Source organism: Acomys minous, assembly GCF_964271855.1.
Source record: "Acomys minous genome assembly, chromosome: 7".
Lineage (NCBI taxonomy): Eukaryota > Metazoa > Chordata > Mammalia > Rodentia > Muridae > Acomys > Acomys minous.
The window spans coordinates 85,610,161-85,633,513 of record NC_140488.1 but is presented as its reverse complement, the minus strand read 5'-3'; the positions used below and the strand labels follow the sequence as shown (position 1 = coordinate 85,633,513).

Below are 23,353 nucleotides of genomic sequence, written 5' to 3'. Positions count from 1 at the left end.
ATTACATTGATTAATGGGATATAAATGAAACTTTTGGTATGCAACCAATCCAAGTTTCAAGTTCATGTCAATAGTATAAGCCACATTGATTTTCACAAACAGTTTTGTAATTGTTGGTTAATAATTCACTATTTCCCATATACCTTTGATATCTACACATATGGATTTCTAACACTACTCATCATCTCACAAATAACACATGTGTATGTGTTTCAAAGATAAAAAGTGAGAAATAAAGAAGGCAGTTCTTACCAGAACCTCTTTTGGTCACAACCTTCAAACTCTGGGTGAAAGTAGCATATAGGAGAATCAAATGCGGAATCGGAGCTTTCATCTTCCAGTTATTAAAGGCTATTCCTTAAAGGAAATATAAAAAGAAAAACATAGTTTAAAAGGCTTATTGATGTATTATAAGAACTTTGTGTACATCTATTCCTAGATGGAGACACGCCCTATATCCTTGGCTGATCTTAAATTCGCAATGCAACAGGCTGACTTTGAATTCATGACACCCTTCCAAAAGGTGGGTTTACAAATATGAACCAATGTACCTGAGTTTTGTGCACCTTTTTATCATACATATTTGATATAATGAATTACTCATAAGGAAAGAATGCCACACACAGAATCTATACTACATTTTCCAATAAACTACACTTTTTAAGTTAAATCAAAATCAGTGATGGCTGCAAAGTTTCCATATGCTTCTCAGAAAGGCTTCAAAGTTATATGTTCACTTAAAGTTTAAATTTTCTCTAAAAGTAGAGATCTTACTTTTCTTTAAACAGGAAAAACAATCTCTCCATTTTGAGAACAATTTATTTTAATATACATTCTGATATTAACATTTTAAAATACCCATTGCTGCAACACAGTGTAGCTTTTTAATTATTTTTCTTTACAAACAAAACCTTATCAGTTGTAGACCTCTAATGATCTGAGATTTTCCAAAATTAAAAACCTGAAAAACATACTTTAGAAAAAATTTAAGACATTTTGCTATATTGCTTGATAAAAGATATACTTTAGATTAAAGCTACACAAATATATGTCATCATGTACTATAAAATTCTCTTCGGAATTCTAAGAGGAATATTAGCATGTGATCAGAAAAGCAAAATATTTCATTTTAAATGACATAAATATATATTTTATTCTCAAAAATATCATTCCTTTTCCAATTTTACACATAGATAATTAATAGACTGCATATATTAAAGGTGTGTAATATGGTGATTTTATATCTATGTACATTATGAAATGGTTACTATAATCAAGCAAATTAAAAAATCTATCTCATAGCATAGTTGCCTTCTTTGCTTAAAGGATCAAAATCTGTAAAATGTAAACATATTGTCAGCAAATATCAAGTATATAGCACAATTTTATAAAGTACAGTCCCCTTAGTGCATGTCAGACCTCTAGAATTTATTCATTTACTGGGGCAGGTTTGTGCTCTTGGAACATCTGTTAATTTCTCCTAGATGTCCTAAGCAGACATGAATTTAATGTTTCTTTTCTTTTGTACTATAAGATGAAAAAAATTGAGTTCAGCAATGCAGGACTGAATTTGAAAGGTAGCAAATCAGGACACAGTTCAGATATAGTGTAGGCCCATGACAGCACAAATTTCTTTGCAAGACATTTGATGACTGTTCATAGCCAGCTGTCTATCAGTATGAGTTTATTAAATATGAGAAAGCTGAACTTCAATTTGACAGCCATATTTTTGTTCCCACAACCTCAGATATATTTGAGTATTTTTAAATGATAAATTCATTCACAATAATAAAAGTCCGTTAAAATATATTCCACCTTATAAAGCAAAAGCAAAATCTATTCACTTGATACATCATGATCATTATAGTCTCAAAATCAGAAAAATGTTTTAAAATAGCATCAAGAATGAGATATTTTAATCTAGAAGAGATTTAAATGACACTACCAATATTGTTTAAGTAAAGAACTAGAGTCACACAAAGATATAAATGAAGCTCATCCAAAGGGCCAATTAATCAGTAAGGAAACACCACATTGAATTGCAAGACTGAGTCATGCATTCCTAGAACTCAAATCCAATTTTCCAGATACCACACTAAATAGGAAGCAGAAAAAATTTAAAGGTGGTGCCTTCCAATTTCAGGTTAGCAGTAAGAATCAGTTCCTTTCTCAGTGGGAATTTAATCATCACTGCCCAAGGAACTCCAAGATCAAACTAAAACTGTAAGCTCTCTCAGCTTAACTACCTCTTCTATGTATTATTTTATTCATTTAAGCTTTTAGCGGCGTAACCTATACAAAAAAGATGGAGACGAATGAAGAGACAAAACATTCATGAACAATGGCAGTGGAATAGAGGAGTGTTTGGAGGGCAAAATGAGGGAATTAGGAGAATAGTATCAAAAATGCAAATATTTGGAATTCACTTTATATTGAGATATGAACACGTTATCTCACAGACCTCCAGCTTACCACATCACAAAATTTGCAATACAGGCCATTGGCTCTAGATGTGTGTGTCAGGTTACAGATCATTCTGATTGGTTGGATTGTTTTGCTTGGTATGTATGTTTCTCTTTTTGTTTTTTAAATTATCATAATTTATTCATATTACATTAAATTGTTATGCCTTTCCTTGTATTTTCCTGTTCCCCCTCCCTCCCTCTTTCACCCTATTCCCCTCCCCTATGTCTGTGACAGAAGGGGACCTCCTCCCCCACCATATGATCACAGCCTATCAGGTCTCATCTGGACAGCCTGCTTCCCTCTGAGAGCCACCAGGCCTCCCAACCAAGTGGAATTGGTCAAATAGAGAGCACCAGAGTTCATGTCAGAGGCAGTCCCCACTTCCCCTACAACCATGGAGAGTGGGTTGTCCATTGGCTAGATCTGAACAAGGGTCTACTTTACTGCACTCATTGTCCTTGGTTTGTGCAATAGTTTGTGCAGGCCCCTTGGTTCCAGATCTGCCAGCCTTACTGGTCTCTTCGTGTGTCTTTACACTTGTTCAAAAAAATATTTCCTAGCCTAATTCATTTCTTCAAGACACACAGATTAGTTTGCAATTCTACCTCTTAAATTTGAAGAGGTCTAGAAAGCCTCAGTTTTGTTACATCAAAATCTTTAATGAAATCTTTTGAAACTGTGTATTAAGGCAAAAACATTTATTTGCATTTCATGGGCTTACTGGTTTGGTCAATCTATGATAATCTTTACAAGTGTCTTTGAGAAATTTTATTTTCTCTTAAACTGAAAGATAGATTAAATATGGCAATCATAGATATCCATTGCTTGCTCTGCTGTTAGCAAAATTAAAATTATTACCCAGAAATAGCAATGAAAGTATATCTAGGAGATCCAAGATGGCAGTGTCGAAAAGACACTGCATCTGTTTGGCAGGCCTGGGCACTGGGAGCTATAGACCACAAGACTGGACAGCCTTAGATGAGAGGGGTACACAGAGTGCAGAGGACAGGTGGGTCTGGCCTCGGGCCATCCTTCTGGTCTAAGGAGGACAGGTGCCCAGTCCCCTCCCTAGAGTCTGGACGCACACCTGTCTACAAGCTGCATCCATGCTTTCTCAGACTCTGTAGCTGGGACTGAAATGTGGGCAGTGAAGTACCAGCATCTGGATCTGCTTGCCCAGGGACGAACCCAAGAAAATGGATGGATCTTACATCAGACCACCCTGCCAGTCCAATTAGAGACAGCTCCAAGGTCTGGTGGCCTTGGGCAGGGTCTCCAAAGCCTCCTCGCATACCCTATATGGCTATATCTGCAGTCTTTCTTCCCGTGAGCTATATCGGTGTCTGCTGGCTGGGCGTAGGGAGTGCCAAGTGTGGATCTGAGATAGATCTGACTTAAGATGACCCCACCAGTCCACAGAGGGGCTCCAGGCCCACACAGGAGGCCCCGGTGGCTATGGTCATATTCTCAATATTCCAGCCAAACACTTCAGGCTAAGGCCTGGTACTGGTGCTCTTTGGAAGACTGAACCAAATCCCCAATGTCTGAGTGAACACAGAGCACAGGATCTGAAGCATAGCCAACAGCCACAGCCAACACACTGTACCCATGTTCTCTGGAAGACTGAATCAAGGCCTCAGTGCCTAAGTAGACAAAGGCATGGTAATGGAAACACAGCCAACTGCCATAAGCCAGCACCTGTGCATGTGTTCTCTCCAGCAGACTGTATCAAGGTCCCAGCACCTGAGTGGAAATGGCCACAGTCAAGGAAGCCCAGGCAAGCATCATAAGCCAGAGGACAGTACCTGCATTCTCTGGCGGATTAAAACAAGGCCCCAGGGCCTGATTGGCACAGGCACGTACACAGAAGACCAGCAAAATGCCACAAGCTAGCACTTGGTACCTGCTGCCAGGGGCGGCTTTCTACTTCTGCTCAGCTCAAACTACTTTGGCTCCACAAACTTAGGTCCTCTCAGGCCTTCTTCCTTCACTTCTTCCTTCTTCACAAAGACTTCTCCACAATCACCTTGGAACCTTATTGTTCTCGGCTTCTCATGAACCAGATAAGATCTATGGTCACAGTCGCCTAGGCACCCATCTGGCCTGCCTCTCTCAGTCAACCAGGTTTCTGACGTGTTTTCTCAGAATGTGGCTAGCTATGAGCTCAATTCCCCTACGACCCTCCCCTTGACTCTAATTGATATAATTGATATCCGCACAGCTGCAGCCAAGATCAATCGCTTCTCACCTCCTCACCCCCCTCCCTACATCCTGCCTTTAAAGTATATAAGCAGCCTGAGAAAATAAAATTTTGTCAGTTTGATCAGACTCCTTGACTTGCTGTCCGTTCTTTGCATCTCTTGTCCCCCATTCTTTCCCTAGGAGTCCGAGGGTCTCAGTTGATTATTCGGTGGGCCCCTGCACTCTTTGGGGGACAGAACCAAGGCCTCTCTTTCTCGGCCTCAGACTCAAGGTGCGATCGGCCCTTCTTCTGGGCCAGAGGCCCCTGCAACCCCAGCCAATGCTCCCACCACCCCCAAATCTACTATTAAAACTACCCCCTTACTCTATCCCGCTCTTATTGACTTTGGAGATGACGAGCTTCTTGACCCTGGCGATGCAGCCTCCCTTGAGGAAGAGGCTGCTCGCTACCATAACCCTGAGTGGCCACTAGTTAAAACTGAAACTGTTCTTGCTGTTTCTCCTAATTCGGCCTCTATTCCGGCTGCACCTGCTCAAACTCCTATTGCCACTAATCTCAAACCCCTTACTACTAATCTCCTTCCCCCTTTTCGTCCACCCCCTCCCTATGGGTCTCAGCCTCTTGATCAGATTTTTGCTGCCAGTCCTTTGCTCTGTCAGGCTCGAGTGGTCACCACCGCTGATCTTTCTTCCTTGTCCGAATTCGTCCGCAATCGACAAGAACAAATTGCCTTCTCAAGAAGCTCAGAGATCTGGACCAACAGCTTGCTGGTCTCTCGTTTCCACTTCATGAGGATCCCTTACCTCCCACAATCTCAAAGAAAAAAACACCCCATACTGCACACGCCTTTCCACTTTCACTTCGCAGCGGCGCAAGAGTTCCTAGTGGTGGAGAAACACCTGCTTGCCAGATATCTGGGAATTCCCCAGGAGAACAGGGAGAAAATGATGAGGGTCCGGATGGAGAAGAGGCTGTAATTAGAGAGGCTGATGAAGGGCTGGCAGGTGGCCCAGATATTCAAGAGGAAGGGCAGCCACTGGTTTACACTCCTTTGTCCTTGTCTGTTATAGTGAAAATTAAAGCAGTAGTGACAAAATATGGCGCAACCACGCCCTTTACTCTGGCCTTGTTAGAGGCTTCTAAAGAGGCCTGGCTCACGCCTAATGAATTTAAACAACTTGCCCATGTTTCCCTTGAAGGAGGAGACTTTGTACTCTGGAAGGCCGAGTTCCGGGAGGCTGCACGGGACCTGTCAATGAGAAAGGCCCATAATGAGGGCACTCGAGACTGGACCGCAAATAGAATCCTGGGTGACCCCCTTTTTGATACCCTTAATGAACAAATTGCTTATACTCCTGGCTACCCTTGGTGCCTGGAAAAGGCTCCCTTCATGGGGCTCTGCCTCAGTCACTCTTACAAAAATCAGACAGGGCCCTGAGGAACCCTATCTTGACATTATCAGTCGCCTCAATGAGACTACGAGCCTCTTGTTCGGACCTCAGGATCCAGAAAATCCCTTTATCAAGCAGTTGGCTTTTGAGAATGCTAACCTAACATGTCAGGACGTCCTTAAGCACCATAGGAAAGGAACCCTTTCTGACTATGTCCGACTTTGTGCAGGCATAGGGCCCAGCCATGCGATAGGCCTGGCCATTGGAGCCTCCCTCCAGAGGGCTGATCTTGGTTCTCGTTCTTTGCAAAGAGCCTGCTTTAATTGTGGCCAGCCTGGACACTTTGCCAGGGAATGTCCCCGGCCCCGTAAGACCCTGGAGAATGGCCAAACTCCCCCCTCAGTTGGGGCAACTAGTACACCCTTGATTACCCGGCTCCAGCCAGCCACAGTCTGCCCACGTTGCAAACGGGGATGTCACTGGGCTAATGAGTGCCGCTCCAGGACCGATTTGCAAGGCAACATTCTTCCTCCCTGTGGGTCGGGAAACTTCCCTCGGGGGCAACCTCCGGCCCCCATCAACCGAGTGAACCTCGGGGGAATTGGGTTCGTTCCGGCCAACATGCCACCCCAGAACCCAGCATTGACATTCACCCCAGCCTCAGGACACCACTCCCAATGCCCCCCTCTGTCAGCCCACAATCCATTTCAGATCTCTGGCAAGCAAGTGAAAACAGCCCAGGATTGGACCTCTATACCACCCCCAGCAAAATATTAACAACTGAGGAAGGAACTAGACTACTCCCTACTGGAATATTTGGTCCCCTGCCCGCTAATACTTTTGGTCTAATCATTGGGTGTGCCTCTACTGCCCTAAAGGGCATTCAAGTTTATCCCGGTGCCATTGATTCCGACTATTCGGGAGAATACCAGCTCTTGGTCTCTGGCCTACAGGGGCCTGTATATATCCTTGCTGGTCAAAGCCTGGCACAGGCCCTCCACCTTCCTCTGGAGCCTGGGCCCTCTAAGGCACTAACTAAAACCCGTGATCATGACCCCCAACCACAGAGGCGTTCTGGGTGCAAAAGATTTCTTCCTCAAAACCTATGCTCACTTTGTTTCTTAATGGGCGGTCATTTAAGGGGCTCCTCGATTCAGGAGCTGACGCCGCAGTTATAGCATATGAGCATTGGCCAAAACATTGGCCCTTGACAGAATCAATGACCCATTTGTAGGACGTTGGACATTCTCAAAATCCCCTCATTAGTGCTTCTGCAATCAGGTGGTCGGATCAAGAAGGCAACTCAGGTGTAGTCACTCCTTTCATTATCCCAGATCTTCCTGTCAATCTCCAGGGCAGGGACATTTTGTCTCAAATGAATGTGTTGATGCTCAGCCCCAATGAAACAATGACTAAACTCATGATGGAATAAGGGTATCTACCGGGTGAGGGACTAGGCACTCATGCCCAGGGCAGAACAGCCTCCATAGAGGCCTCTCCAAAAAGAAGAGAAGGACTCAGTTACCCTTTTCTCTAGGTGGCCTTGCCATAACTGCATCCCTACATGCGGACAAGATTACCTGGAAATCTTCGTCCCCGATTTTGGTTGACCAATGGCCCCTTTCCAAAGAAAAACTCGATGCGGCTATGCTGTTAGTGCAGGAACAGCTTGCCCCTGGTCATACGGAGCCCTCCAACTTACCCTGGAACACTCCTGTATTTGTTATTAAAAAATAATCAGGCAAATGGAGACTCCTACACAATTTACGAGCAGTAAACAAGGCCATGGTGGTGATGGAGGCATTACAACCTGGTCTTCCCTCCCCCACGGCCATCCCTTGTGATTTCCATAAGATAATTATTGACCTCAAGAATTGTTTTTCACCATACCCCTCCACCCAGAGGACTGTAGTCAGTTTGCCGTTAGTCTCCCTCAGGTTAACTTCCAACAACCTATGCTTCAATGGAAGGTACTGCCCCAGGGGATGGCTAACAGCCCTACCCTGGCTCAAAAGTTTGTAGGACATATTATACAACCCGTGCAGGATGCTTGGCCTTCTATTTATATCCTTCGTTATATGGATGACATTCTTTTGGCCAGCCCCTGTCCACGTGGGCTTCTCACCTGTTTTCAATAGCTTCAGTGTGCTCTCTCTGCCGCCAACTTAAGGTGGCTCCTGAAAAGATCCAAATGTCTGAACCTTTTATGTATCTGGGGTATGAACTCAAGTTACAACAGGTCTATGTCCCCAGACTCGAGGTACAAACCTCATCTCTTCAAATGTTCCATGATTATCAAAAATTTCTAGGAAACCTACCTTGTCTTAGGAGTTATTTAAAGATACCTCCTGAGGCTTTAGTGCCCCTCTACCAGTTACTAAAGGGAGACTCTCATCCCTCCTCCCCCAGAAAACTTACACCCGAGGCTAAAGAATCCCTTACCTTAATCAACCAAGCTATACAATCACAGTCCACCTTTCACTTTACTCCCCATTTACCTCTTGTATTTATACTCTGCACTACCACGCACTCTCTCATTGGAGTTTTCTGGCAGGGTTCATCCCATTCTCCCAGCAAGGGACCTCCCCTCCTTTGGGTCCCTCTGTCCTCCTCCCCCTCAAAGGTCCTTGCCACCTATGCTTCATTGCTTTCCCAACTCATAGTAAAAGGAAGAAGGATGTCCAGAGAGCTTTTTGGTAAAGAACCTGATTTAATAGTCTCACCATATATGGAGGGTCAAGTAAACTGGCTCCTCCAAATGTCCTTATATTGGGGCACCGCTCTTGATTTATTTACAGAACAGATTGATAATCATTATCCTGATGATCCCCTCATTCAGTTTGCCCAACTTCACCCCTTCATTTTTCCACAAAAAAAATGTTCATAAGCCGCTCATAAATGCCCTCCTGGTGTTTACTGATGGCTCTTCGAATGGCCATGCAGCTTATGTGATTAACGGAGAGACACACACCTTCTTTACTGACCTCTCATAGGCCCAATTGGTTGAGCTCTTTGCTGTGCTTCAGGTCTTCAAAACGTTTCCCCACACTCCTCTTAATATATATACACAGATAGTGCATTTGTGGCACATTCTGTTCCCTTGTTGGAAACTGTGTCTTTCATCAAAGCCTCTTCATGGGCTTCCTCTCTATTTGCTGAGATACAAAAACACATTGAAACTCGTACCCCTTCCTTTTTTCTCACTGTTCTTCGAGCCCACACTGGCCTTCCTGGCCCCTTGTCAAAAGGCAACACCCTGGCAGACGGAGCCACCTACACCGACGCTTTCGCTTTGACCCTTTTCGACCCATTAACCCAGGCAAAGTACGCCCACTCCCTTCATCATCTTAATGCCACGACCCTGTGTCTTATGTATAAAATTACTAGGGAACAGGTGAGGGAAATAGAAAAGGGTTGTTATACTTGTGTTTCCCATCTCCCCATTCCCCACTTGGGTGTTAACCCACGTGGATTGCTCCCCAATGCCCTATGGCAAATGGATGTTACTCATTTCCCTCCTTTTGGCAAACTCAGATACATTCATGTCACTATTGATACATTTAGTGGCTTCATTTTTGCCTCTCCTTTGTCAGGTGAGGCCTCTAAGGATGTTGTTACCCACACACTCCATTGACTCTGCGATGGGCCTTCCTAAAACTATTAAAACTAACAATGGTCCAGGATACACTGGTAACAAATTCTAGACCTTTTGCGCCTCCCTTAGAATTAAGCGTATTACAGGCATTCTTTATAATCCCCAAGGCCAAGGCATTGTCGAGCAGGCACATCAAACAATTACAAATACCCTCCATAAATTAAAGACCCATTCCCCAACTCTCTACCCTATGCCTACACCCCATAATTTGCTCTCACATGCACTCTTCGTCCTCAATTTCCTTACCCTTGACCAGAATAACAAATCAGCTGCTGACCGTTTATGGCACGCTGGCTCTCAACATGGTCATGCTCTGGCCCACTAGAAAGACCCCTTGACAGGTCAATGGAAGGGCCCTGACCCAATCCTCATTTGGGGCCGAGGTTCGGCTTGCATTTTTGATACCGAGGAAAATGGTCCTTAATGGCTCCCGGAGAGACTTCTTAGACAAGTTAACCCATCACCCAGGATGGAGAACAAAACTCCTGCTGAGGCTCCACCCTTTTCTGTCTCCACAGAACATAACAGCAATTTAGCCGGCCCTGGCAATGATGAGCCTGCTGTTCCTGCTCCTCCTGATTGCCCCCCCCCTTCACATGATCAGATTGGACCGACCTCAGACCAACATCCACTACTCCTGGAACTGGACTTGGGTGATTCTCTCCGAGAGGTGTGACCCTGTCTGGTCTTCCTCTCGAATTTCTCCAGTTGCTTGGAACCCTGATTTAATGACCCCTGACTTATGTAAATTAGCGCTGAGTGCTGGGGCCCCCTGGGGCCTCGAATATCAATTTACTGCTTTTTCTGCCCCCCAAAGAGATCTGCCTGGCAATCCTGCTCCCGCCTCCCCCCATGGCCCCTCTACTTTGCTTTTTCTGCTCGATGTTCCTCTAAACCCGAATGCAGTAACTCCATCCTTAGGACCCTTCTCCAGGATACTGATTTTTATGTTTGTCCCGGACCCCACCGCGATAGAGCCCTGCATCACAAATGTGGTGGCAAACTAGATTATTGTTGTGCAAATTGGGGCTGTGAAACTACAGGCAGTGTTTATTGGAACCCTTCCTCCTCTTGGGATTACATCACCCTAAAACGAGGATTTTCAAAACCTATTAACTCCCTGGTATCCGCCGAGGCCTGCAAACCCACAACCCCACAACTCAAGGCTGGTGCCTACTTCTCCAAATTAATATCAATTCTGAGGGTCGTCTCGTTGACTGGACCCGAGGATTTCATTGAGGCCTACGTCTATACCAGTCTGGTACTGATACTGGCATCACCTTCTCCATTAAACTCTTCAAGGAGGCCCCCCGCCAACATTCTCCAAAAGCCATTGGACCCAATCCCGTTCTGGTTCCAAAGCCTTCTAATCTGCCTGTGCGTCCCACCATTCTTACTGCGTCTCTAACCCTTCCCCCTCTCCTCTCGACAATGTCTCCTCAAATTCCACAGGGAACCTCCTCACACCTTGTGTTTACCCTTGTACAACAAACTTTTTTGGCCATCAATGCTTCCCACCCTGATCTCTCACAGGAATGCTGGCCTTGCTATCATTCTTCCATGCCTTTTATGAGGGCATCACAGTCCCCTTGACTAACTATATGGTGGCTCCGGATCATTCCACCTGCCACTGGCATCATCCCAGTACTGAGGGTCTCTCCCTCGAATGGATATTGAGAACAGGAACTTGCTTTTTGGGACCGGGAGCTATCGTCCCCGTCTCCCTATCCTCCCTTTGCAATAGTACTCTTACCTACACCAATGGCTCTTTGCCTGAATATATTATCTCTCCATTGGATACCTGGTGGGCCTGCTCAATCTGGTCTAACGCCCTGCATATTTGCACCCAACCTGGTTGTGCGCAAAGACTTTTGTGTCCTTGTTCAAATCAACCCACGGCTAACCTATTATTCTTCCCCCTTCCCCGAGTTCTTTCTCCTCTGGGACCAGGAAGAACAGTCATCTACCAACGCCCCCCTGAAAGCTCGATGCAGCTCCTCCGGAGACGGCCCCGTGAGCCCATCACCGCCATCACAGTTGCTGTCATCCTCGGTCTAGGGGCTGTGGGGACAGGCACCGGAATCTATTCCCTTGTCCTCTCTAATCAATACTACTCTGAGCTTAGTGCTACTATAGATCAAGATGTTCGGGAAATTCAACAGAGCATTGAAGCACTCAGTGAGTCGCTCTCCTCTCTAGCAGAGGTGGTTTTACAAAACGGACGAGGCCTTGACCTTCTGTTTTTATAACGGGGGGGACTCTGCGCAGCTTTAAAAGAAGAATGCTGCTTTTATGTGGATAAGTCCGGGGTGGTAAAGGATAGCATGCATAGGGGATGGGAGGGACTGGAAAAACAACAGAGAGAGAGAGAGAGAGAGAGAGAGAGAGAGAGAGAGAGAGAGAGAGAGAGAGAGAGAGAGAGAAATCTGGCATAAAAACTGGTTCTCTAATTCTATATGGCTGTCTAGCCTTCTTCCCTCTGTTCTTGGACCGATTCTTGGTCTGCTGCTCTTGATATCTTTCGGCCCCTGGGCCTTCTCACACCTGATAACCCTCATTAAGAGCCAAATAGATACATTTGGCTGCTAAGCCACTCCAGGTCTAGCTAAAGCAGATTCAGAAGAAGAAGCATTGCAGCTGCCAGTAGTATCCCAGCCGCGGCGCAGCCGACAAAAAATCCCTTGGAATATGGCTCTCCCCCAAGATGCTTGATTCATTTCAGACGGTGCGAGGTTAAGCACTGCAGGGAGTCTACATATTTGACTTATGGGACTCCTGAGAAGCACGCCTGATTGCACAAGGGTTAGGCGCAATTACACATTCCCCTTTCCCCCACAAAAGCGCCTGGGAGGTTGAGGTCATGTTCTGTCACTAGTAACAGAACGTTGACCTTTTAACACAGTGCCCATTCCTCTAACTCAGGGGATCAGGCCACTACTTCCCCCTCTACCTTATTTGTCTCATATTACAGAGAAGGGGGAGATGCCAGGGGCGGCTTTCTACTTCTGCTCAGCTCAAACTAATTTGGCTCCACAAACTTAGGTCCTCTCAGGCCTTCTTCCTTCACTTCCTCCTTCTTCACAAAGACTTCTCCACAATCACCTTGGAACCTTATTGTTCTCGGCTTCTCATGAACCATATATAGATCTATGGTCACGGTCGCCTAGACACCCACCTGGCCTGGCTTTCTCATTCAACCAGGTTCCTGACGTGTTTTCTCAGAATGTGGCTAGCTATGAGCTCAATTCCCCTACGCCCCCTCCCTTTGACTCTAATTGATATAATTGATATCCTGCACAACTGCAGCCAAGATCAATCGCTTCTCACCCCCTCCCTACATCCTGCCTCTAAAATATATAAGCAGCCTGAGAAAATAAAATTTTGTCAGTTTGATCAGACTCCTTGACTTGCTGTCCGTTTTTTGTGTCTCTTGTCCCCCATTCTCTCCCTAGGGGTCCGAGGATCTCAGTTGATTGTCCGGCAGGCCCGGTCACCTGCACTCTTTGGCGGACAGAACCAAGGCCACAGGCCCTCAAGTGACCACTAGCAGGGTCTCCAAATGCAGGATAATGGGCTGTACCTATACTCTCTGTGACTGAACCTTGAACTGCAGAGCACAAGCATCAACCTCTACTGGCACAGTGGAGAGCCCAGGGTATGGATCAATTCCCCAGAGCTGAACGCAGGTCACTGGCCTGATCCAGGGAAGGGGTTTCTGATGTCGTCAGGTGAGGGGTCTCCATCTATAGACATTCACCAACGAACTGATCTCAATGGCCAGTGAAGGACACCAGAAAGTAGTACCCAACCTCATAAACAGCAAGATGACTAAAGGCCAGCATAAAAAACACAAAAAACAAAAATCAAAAACAATATGGCATCTCCAGAAACCAGTTATCCCAAAGATAACAACCCTGGAAACTCAAACACAACTGAAGCACAAGAAAATGTCTTCAAATCCTTCATAATGATGATAATAATGGAGGAAAACAATAAAATCCATAAACAAATACAGGAAGATACAACTAAATAGATTGAGAACCTTACAGAGGCCATGACAGTAGCCTATAGAGAGGAAATAATGAAGATAAAAAAGAAAAGAAACTCCAGGTCTTCTGAACTAAGCTGAATAAAATATCTTGGAAAGAGTACCAGAAAAGTAACATACTAAAAATATAGGGGAAAATGTTTTGGGGAAAGTTTCTATGGAAAGATTTAAAGACAAGCAGAACACTCAACTGTAAATAGTCACTGAGGAAAAGATTGATGTATGGCAACAGAATTCCTTGGAGGTCTAAGGAAGATAGAGTACTGCAACAATGGCAGCCGAAACCGAAGTCAGGAGTGATGGAAAGTATAAATTGTAGCTTTGTATGGGCAGTTCTCTTAAACTTTCAGAAAAAAGCAATAGGCTTTATTTGGTATGCTTACCCCAGGTAGGCTCCCTGAGAGACTTAGGTATCTTTTCTCTGAAGTTTTCTCTCTCATCACTGGGTTAAGGGCATTAACCATGACTTCCCATTGTACTCCTGTCATCCTATAATATGCTGTAATCAGTATACTACTTTCATTAAACTGTAGTCAATTTTGTAAAAAAATAAATAAATAAATAAATCACTGGAAGAAATTCAGGAAAATGCAAAAAATCAGGTGAAGGAAATCAATAAAACAGTTTAAGATCTGAAGATGAAAATGGAAACAATGATAAAATCACAAACAGAAGAAAACCAGGAACAAGAGAACTTAGAGAAGAAAACAGGAACTGCAGGGGTAAGCATCGCTAACAGAATTCAAGAAGATACAGTTGAAGAATTTGGTGCACCCACCAAAGAAAATGTTAAATATGAAAAATTCCTCACACAAAACATCCAAGAAATCAAGGACACCATGAAAAGATGAAACCTAAGGATAAGAGGAATTGAGGAAAGAGAAGATGCTCAGCTCCAAGGCTCAGAAAATATTTTCAACAAAATCATAGAAGAAAATACCTCAAATTTAAAGAAAGAAATGCATATAAACATACAAGAGTCCTACAGAACACCAAATAGAATAGGCCAGAAAAGAAAATCAAGAAATTAAGCACCACCACACCAAATAACCCAATCAAGAAATCGGGTTCAGAGCTAAACAGAGAATTCTCAACAGAGGAATATCAAATGTCTGAGAAACACTTAAAGAAATGTTCAATGTCCTTTGTCATCAGGGAAATGCAAATCAAAATGACTCTGAGATTCCATCTTACACCCATCAGAATGACTAAGATCAAAAACTCAAGTGGCAGCACATGCTGGTGAGGGTGTAGAGAAAGGGGAACACTTCTTCACTGCTTGTGGGAATGCAAACTTGTACAACCACTTTGAAAATCTATATGGCGCTTTCTCAGAAAACTGGGACTAGGGCTTCCTCAATATCCAGCTATTCCACTCCTTGGAATACACCCTAAAGATGCTCTACCACATTCATAGCAGCCTTTTTTGTAATAGCTGGAATCTGGAAACAACTTAAATGTCCCACGGTCAAAGAATGGATAAAGAAACTATAGTAAAATTACACTATGGAATACTACTGAACTTTTCAAAACAAGAAAATCTTGACATTTGCAGGCAAATGGTTGAAACTAGTAATGACCATACTGAGTGAGTTAACCCAGGGCCAGAAAGTGAAACATGGTATAATACTCACTTATAATTGGATACTAGCCCAACATGGATGTCCTCTCAGAGTTTTCCCTTAGCAGGGGATTAGGACAGATATTGGGACTTGTTATTGGGACCCAGAGGGTCCAGGAACCCTGTAAGAAAACCATCAATGCTGGTGGATTTGGATCCAGGGTGACCTGCACAAACTGCTGTACCAACAAAGGACAATGCATGTAGTAGTGCTAGATACTCGTTCAGATCTATCTAGTGGACAGCACATTCTTCACAGTTGTGTGGAGAGCCAGAACTGCCTCTGACATGTACTCTGGTGAGCCGTATTTAACCACTTTTCCTTGGAAGGGAGGCCTGGTGGCACTCAGAGTAAGGGGAAACAGGCTACCCAGATGAGACCTGATAGGCTGTGATCATATGGTAGGAGAAGAGGTCCCCTGTGTCACAGGTCTAGGGGAGGAAATGGAGAAAGAAGGAGAAGGAATGGGAGACACAGGTGAGAGGATAAGATTCCAGATATAACTTGAATAAATTATTAAAAATAGAGAAATTATACCTCATAATTTTCTTTATCAGCAGGCAATAAGTTCCAAGAGCTTTATTTAATGCTTAAAAGCTTATATAGTAAAATGACCTATGTGTACTAAGTTATCTTACTTCATTTGCACCATTAATTTCAATTTATAAATTAGATGTAGTTAAAGGTTAATAAAATTGTAAAATATGCTATAACAAGTTTCATAATTTTTCTCTCAATACTTTGTTGAACTGTTCTCACACCTGCAGTGATGATGAGATGATATGTTGCCAAATGATGAGATAAACTGAGTTGAAATGTTCAAACATTGTGGCATAGAATTATACTGGTACATAAGGATTAATTGCCTTCAAATACTTTGATTCCACTGCAATCTATCCAATGACAGTGATGGCTACAAAATGACTAAAAGGTAAGTGGCACATACATAATGAATACAATGAATGCAGGGATTATTGCCATTTCAGGTGAGAATGAACATGACAGCATGAGATTTTATGAAACACTCAGATGAGCATGTGATTTAGAACTATTGAAATTGTGACTTATGGGATTTTATAGGGCATAGTTTTAGAGCATAGATGACTGTGCAATATTTTAACTATAAAAACTGAAATCATAAAAATTTACTGTAATTCTTATTTATTTACTATTGCTAGACCGAAGCTCACATTTTGAGTGCTTTAGTTTCCTTTATGATATTATGACTAAAACACACACACACACACACACACACACACACACACACACACACACACACATACCAGAAGCAATTAGAGGGTGAAAGGGCTTAACCCAATGAGGTTAACTGTACCCAAGAAGACAGAGGAAATAAATAACTCCACTCCAGAGAACCAGAAGAAAAACAAACAAACAAACACACACACACACACACACACACACACACTCCACCACCAACATCAAAATAACAGGAATTAACAATCATTAGTCACTAATATTTCTCAACATCAGTGGACTCAACTTCCCAATAAAATTTAGCAAGCAACCAGATTAGATAAAAAGACAGGATCCATCATAAAACAAGAACATTTGCTCAACTATGTTTATAGCAGCTTTATTCATAATAGCCAGAAAATGGAAACAACCAGATTTCCCTCAACCAAAGAATGGATAAGGAAACTATGGTACATTTACAGAATGGAATATTAATAACTATTAAAAACAAGGACATTCTGAAATTTATAGGCAAATGGATGGAACCAAAAAAATCATCCTGAGTGAGGTAATCCAGACCCAGAAATATATACATGGTATGTACTCATTTATAAGTGTGTATTAGTCATAAAATACAGGATAACCATGCCCAAAGAAGCTATGTAAGGAGGGCCCAAAGTAGGATGCTTTAATCTCACTCAGAAGGCAAACTAAAATAGACGTCTGGAATTGATGGAGGGAGGGAACTGTGTGGTAAAGGGGGTGAGGAGTGGAATATGGGTGTCAAAAGGGAGAGGGCTGGGATAGATAATGGAAATTGATGTGGACAGGTCGTCTCTGGGATGGAGGAGGCTCCTGGTAATCTATAGTCCTAAAATAGCTGAGACTCTTAACTGGAGGGGGAGGTAGAGCCTGAAGTGGCCACTTCCGTAGCCAAAAGGGACTACAAGTGGAGGAAAGGGAACTCAAACTCACCCACAAAACTTTCTACCCAACCAACCAATCACTGGCCCAACTTGATTTACAAGCTGTGAGAGAGCCCTCCATTGACATTATTAATAATATTCTGCTATACATGCAGACAGGAAACTAATATAACAGTCATCTGAGTGGCTTCACCCAGCAGCCGAGGTAAACAGATGCAGAGACCCACAGACAAGCATTAGGGGGACGTCAAGGAATTTTATGTAAGAGAGGAAGGAAAGACAGAAAGAACCCAAGAGGACAAAGACAACACAAGAAAACCTACAAAATCAACTAACCTGGATTCACAGGGGCTCACAGACACTGAACCACAAAGCAAAGAGCATACATGTAACAGATATATAGCTTGGTCCTCATGTGGGATCTCTATCAGCAGGAACAGGGGCTGCCTCTGACTCTGTTGCCTGCCTTTGGATCACATTCCCATCACTAGACTACCTTGTCTAGCCTTAATAGAAGAACATATGTCCAATCCTACTTGATGGGTTGATATCCGTGGGAGGCCTCCCCTTTCCTGAGAAGAAAGGTAGGGTGCATAGGAGAAGGGGAAAGCAGATGAGATAGTGAGACTGGGGAGAGAGAAGGGAAGGAAAGTAAATAAATTAATAAATCAATGACTTTAAAAGTTCAAAATCTCCCAAAGGTAAGGTCCTATAAAATCTAAGAACATTATATACTTTTTTATTCCAAGAGGGAAAAACTGAGACATAAATTAATCACACTTAAGAAGAAAAGGTCAATGTAGTTCAGTTTCTGTCACTAGAGATTCACTCATGATCACAGGGCATCAGCAGCAAGACTCTTCTGCTCTGCCATCCACAAACTACACTACATGTTTCATAGGCTCAGGTTTGCCTGGTCCATGTCTGTTGCTCTTAGTGTTGCCATCTCAAGTTCCTGGCATCTCCAAAATTTTGGTCTGTTTACTAAAACTGAGGCTTCATCTTCACCAATGTCATATGTGCACGGACTGCAGCACTGCCACAAGGTGCCAAGCTTCACATCTTTTAACAATCCCTTTAATCCTGCAGTTCTCATGCCTTCAAATCCAATAACATGTGAGGAGTTTTCATGTTGGCAAGCTCTGTTTCCAACTATAAATGTGTACTTAGCTTCCTTCGACCACAGCTTTTGTGTGCCTAATCTGGGGAATCGCATTCCTATTCAAAGAAAATTTCACTTCAGTGATACTGATCGCATATTAATCAGAGCTGATTCTTTAGCTCCAGCATGACAAGATCCCACACATTCTTAGTCAAAAATCTCACATAAATGGCCCCTAGTCCAGTTTGTAATTAAGTCCTTCTTTCCTTCTGAAAACTCACAAGCCAGCCTTCCATAGTCCACATTATCTTCCAACACCTTCTTCAAGCTTTGAGCAGTCAACAGCTTTCCCGTTGCAAAGCATAACAAGAACAACAACAAACTTCTACAATCCTTTAGTAACTAGTACAAAAGCTTAAAAATGTACATGGTCAGGTTCATCATGCCAACACCAACATTCCTGAGACAATTGTCTGCCCTCTCATTTCCGTTCTGTTACTGTAATAAAGTACTCTTAACAACTTTGTGAAGAGCAAACAATAGTGTTTGTTTGGCTTATATTTCCACATCACAATGCATCACTGATGGAAGATGATTCTGAACTCAAGGTAGGAATCTGCAGGAAGGAACGATGGAAAAAGGCAGCTTGCTGGTTCACTCTTCGGTTCACTGGAAGGTTCAGAATTAGGTAGCAATTTAAGATACATCTCAAGCATCTCTGTCTGAACAAGGATCATTTATTCTTTATCAACAAACAATTGAAGCAGTCCTTTAAACACATGCCCATATGTAAAACTGACCTGCAAATCCTCAATAAAGGTTTCTTAGATGATCCTTCTCTATGTTACATTGACAATTAAATCTAGGCAATGAATCGTGGCAATGAATTGAATCAATTTTAAAAGGTTTCAATTTTTGGATGAATATATCTACACTTACTTGTATCTTCCATTTAAAGAATATCATTCATTTCTTGGCTTCATGTACAATATAATTCAGTCATACACAAAATGAATACATCACAATAGATAAGAGCACCAAGTCAGTTTGGGTTTTTATTAGTGATTTGACATGCATAATTTGTGTTATTTGAATCAAATAACTTACCTTCTCTTAATGTCTACTTTTGAAAACTACCCCTTATAAAAGTGCATATATCACAGTGTCCTGATATACACTGCATGAGAAACAACTCAATGAATGAAAATGCTATTGCTATAGCAGAAGATTGGGTGCAGTAGTGGTAGAAATTATTGTCCATTCACACATTCTTCTATTTGAAGTTCCTGTATATACCAACTAGGTTTACAATCCTACTCAATACTCTTTGATTATGTATGAGCTCATTTTATGTTCTAGTAGATTTCACATTGTAAGGTGAATGCATATTTTATTTATTCCCAATAACCAAAGAATAACAGAAACATACAAATGAATGAATGAATGAATGTGGTCAGTAGTTTCCTCATTAAAACTTGACGTTTGATAAGCACATAGTGATTATATACTATTTACAAGATTCTGTTTCCAAGGACTGTGGAAAGCTGTTCAGTACAGAAGACAATAAAGAAGACAATTGTTACCTACTTAATTAGACTGGCCCTGTTGCTATATGTTGAGTATGATGTACTGAGTGAGCCAAGGGGAAATACCATTCATTTCTGTTCTAATTTTGTATGGTAAAGGCATAGGAAAATGCTTTAAAAGGAGAATGGAAAGAAGAGACTCTCAAGATAAGGAATTGGGGCTTAGGTTAAAGAATAAACAATATTATTGATCTAATAAGTATAATAATTTTCTCCACCAAAAGCTGCCCACACTCAAAAGCATTATTATTGTATCTTACATAGTAAAGGAAATGTGAATATGTGATTAATTTAGGCATTTTGAGGTGAGATATGAGCATTCCAGTATATCTGAAAGAAACTACAGACTCTCTGATGAAAAGGATAGTAGAATAAACTGAGGGTGTTTAAAGGGACTAAATTTTGTAATAATTTGTTGAGGTGAACGTTAATATTGATTTTCTTCTTTTTTAGTCTATTTATTTTATTTTTTTTAATTCATTATAATTTATTCACATTACATCTCGATTATAACCCTGTTGCCCTTGTATATCTGATCTCAACCTCCCTCCTTTTTCACCCTTTTTCCATCCCCTAGACCTCTGACAGGTGGGGTCCTCCTCCCCCACCATATGACCACAGCCTATCAGGTCTCATTCTGATAGCCTGCATATCCTTCTTCTGTCTTCCCACAGGGTCTATACCACCAAGGAATGGTGATTATATCTGAGGCATCAGAGTTCTTGTCATAGGCATTCTTCTGCTCCTACGCCCACTTCTCCACATGGAGAGTGAGCTGTCCATCTGACCAGGGTATCTAGGTTCTCTGCATGCATTGTCCTTGGTTGGCACACCAATTTGTGCAGGACTCTTCCTGGGTTCAGATCCACTACACCTGATAGTCTCCTTGTGGATCTCCTGACACCACAGCAGCACCACCCCGTCTTTCCATCCCACAAGTGTTCCACATAATTCACAGCTCTTCACCTAGAGTCAGGCTGCCAGTCCTAGTATCTGTCCAATCCCAAGCTGGGAGGAGTCTCTCAGAGGACATCTACGTTGGGGTAATATCCACTTGTAAGTGACTATATACCATACGTATCTTTCTTTGTCTGGGTTACCTCACTCAGAATTTTTTTTCTAGGTCCATCCATTTGCCTGAAAAATTCAACATTTCCTCGTACTTGATAGCTGAGTGGTATTTTATTGTGGAAATTTACCACCGTTTCTTTATCCATTCTTTGGTTGAGGGACATCTAGGTTGCTTCCAGATTCTGGCTATTATGAATAAAGCTGCTATGAACATAGCTGAGCAAATTCCTTGTATGGTGGAGCATCTTTTAACTATATGCCAAGGAAAAATATAGCTGGGTTTTGAGGTAGCCCTATTCCCAATTTTATGAGAAAATGCCAGATTGATATCCAAGTGGTTGTACAAGTTTGCACTCCCACCAGCAATGGAGGAGTGCTCCCCTATCTCTACATCCTTGCCAGCATGGGCTGTCACTTGAGTTTTTGATCTTAGCCATTCTAGTAGGTGTAAGATGTAATCTGAGTCGTTTTACATTTTCCTGATGACTAAGAACATTGAGCATTTCTTTAGCTGTTTCTCAGCCATTCGATATTTCTCTGTTGAGAATTCTCTGTTTAGCTCTGTACCTCAGCTTTTAATTTGGTTATTTGGTTTTTTGGTGTTTAATTTCTTGAGTTCTTTATATATTTTGGATATTAGCCCTTTGTCAGATGTAGGATTGGTGAAAATGTTTTCTCAGTCTGTATGATGTCACTTTGTTCTGTTGACAGTGTCCTTCGCCTTGCAGAAGCTTCTCCGTTTCATGAGGTTCCATTTACTAATTGTTGATCTTAGGGTCTGAACTGTTGGTGTTCTGTTTAGGAAGTTGTCTCCTTGGTAGGCTCTTCAGTAAGCTAGGAAATGCATCTCTAGCCATGTCTATGACTGTTTTTAGAATAGTTAGAATATGTGAGATGGGTAAATAATAGAAACTATGGATGACACCATTCTATTAGATGAGGTCCTGGACTGAATGGAAAAAAGAGAGAAGATGCATTCATTGCCCTCTGCTTCTTGATTAGCAGTACAATGTAGCCAGATGCTTCCCACTCCTACTGCCACTGTTTCTCTTGACAGACCCTCAAACTAGGAGCCAAAATACACCCTTCTTTCCAAAGCTTGCTTTTGTAAGGAGCTTTGTTGCAGCAATGAGAAACATAACTAATAAACATGGCAAGTTTCACTGAAGAATGTTGCTTTGGACTAAAATGAGTAGTTAAAAATATCAATCTGAAGTGTGAATAGCAAGCTATGCTAGGGAAGAACTTGAAGTTTTATTTTACATTATTCAGTATATCTTCTTGGAGAATAATCTGAATTATTTCCTAAAACATAGGTTGAGGTTGAAGGAAACATTTTTCAAGTAGTTTCAAAAAAGAGAGAAAGAATCAGCCTTAAATGTGACAGTTAATAGTTAGAGAATAAATGTAACATAATGACACAAATAAGGTTGATTATTATATGACATTTCCATATATTGGCAAATATCAGGAATATTTTTGCCCAATAGCAGTAGACAATTATACAAAATAGTATTTTAGCTATGATGAATTCAATAGCCTAAGGAATCTCCTGATAAAATTTTCATATGCTTAATTTTACAAATTATCCAAAGGTTTAGTAAGGTGGTTGAAGGTAGCAACATTGTAATCCTAGCTGGTCATAAGTGTATAAATTAGGGCAAAAGGAATAAAGAAAAGGAATGGGGCACTTTAATACTTTCAATATGGGGCCCTACCAATATTTATGAGACAGGAAAAAAGCAATCAAGGAAGAAGGAAGATGAACCTAGAAAGATTTGACACAATAAAGCCAGTAAAAACTAATCACACCATTAGTAGAACACATGTAATTTGAGAAATAAAGAGCACAAGAAGCTCCAGAGTTAAAAATTATCCTTATTATAATGCTCAGTCATTTTATTTGACTCGACTAAAGATTAGAAAATGTTAGATGAAAATCAGTTTTATTTTCCTGTGCACTGGGTGGTAGGATATGAAGTCCCTGTCTGAACATACAGAAGTTGAGGTTTATCTATAATTTAGTGGAGAAGACCAAGACATCCATGTAAAATGAGGCAGAGTGAAAAAAGCTAGAGGAAGATAGTGA

The 23,353-nt window shown here is 42.1% G+C and overlaps 1 protein-coding gene across 4 annotated transcripts in view; it reads right to left on the bottom strand.

Moving 5' to 3' along the window:
* Positions 1-23,353, bottom strand: part of IL1RAPL1 (interleukin 1 receptor accessory protein like 1) — a 1,340,631-nt gene that overhangs the window by 1,133,978 nt on the left and 183,300 nt on the right. For all 4 annotated transcript variants that reach the window (XM_084788848.1, XM_084788847.1, XM_084788846.1 and 1 more), the window contains one exon: positions 253-357. In XM_084788848.1, the coding sequence (XP_084644974.1) occupies positions 253-334 (82 nt within the window). In that variant the 5' untranslated portion in view covers positions 335-357. The remainder of the gene's footprint in view (positions 1-252; positions 358-23,353) is intronic.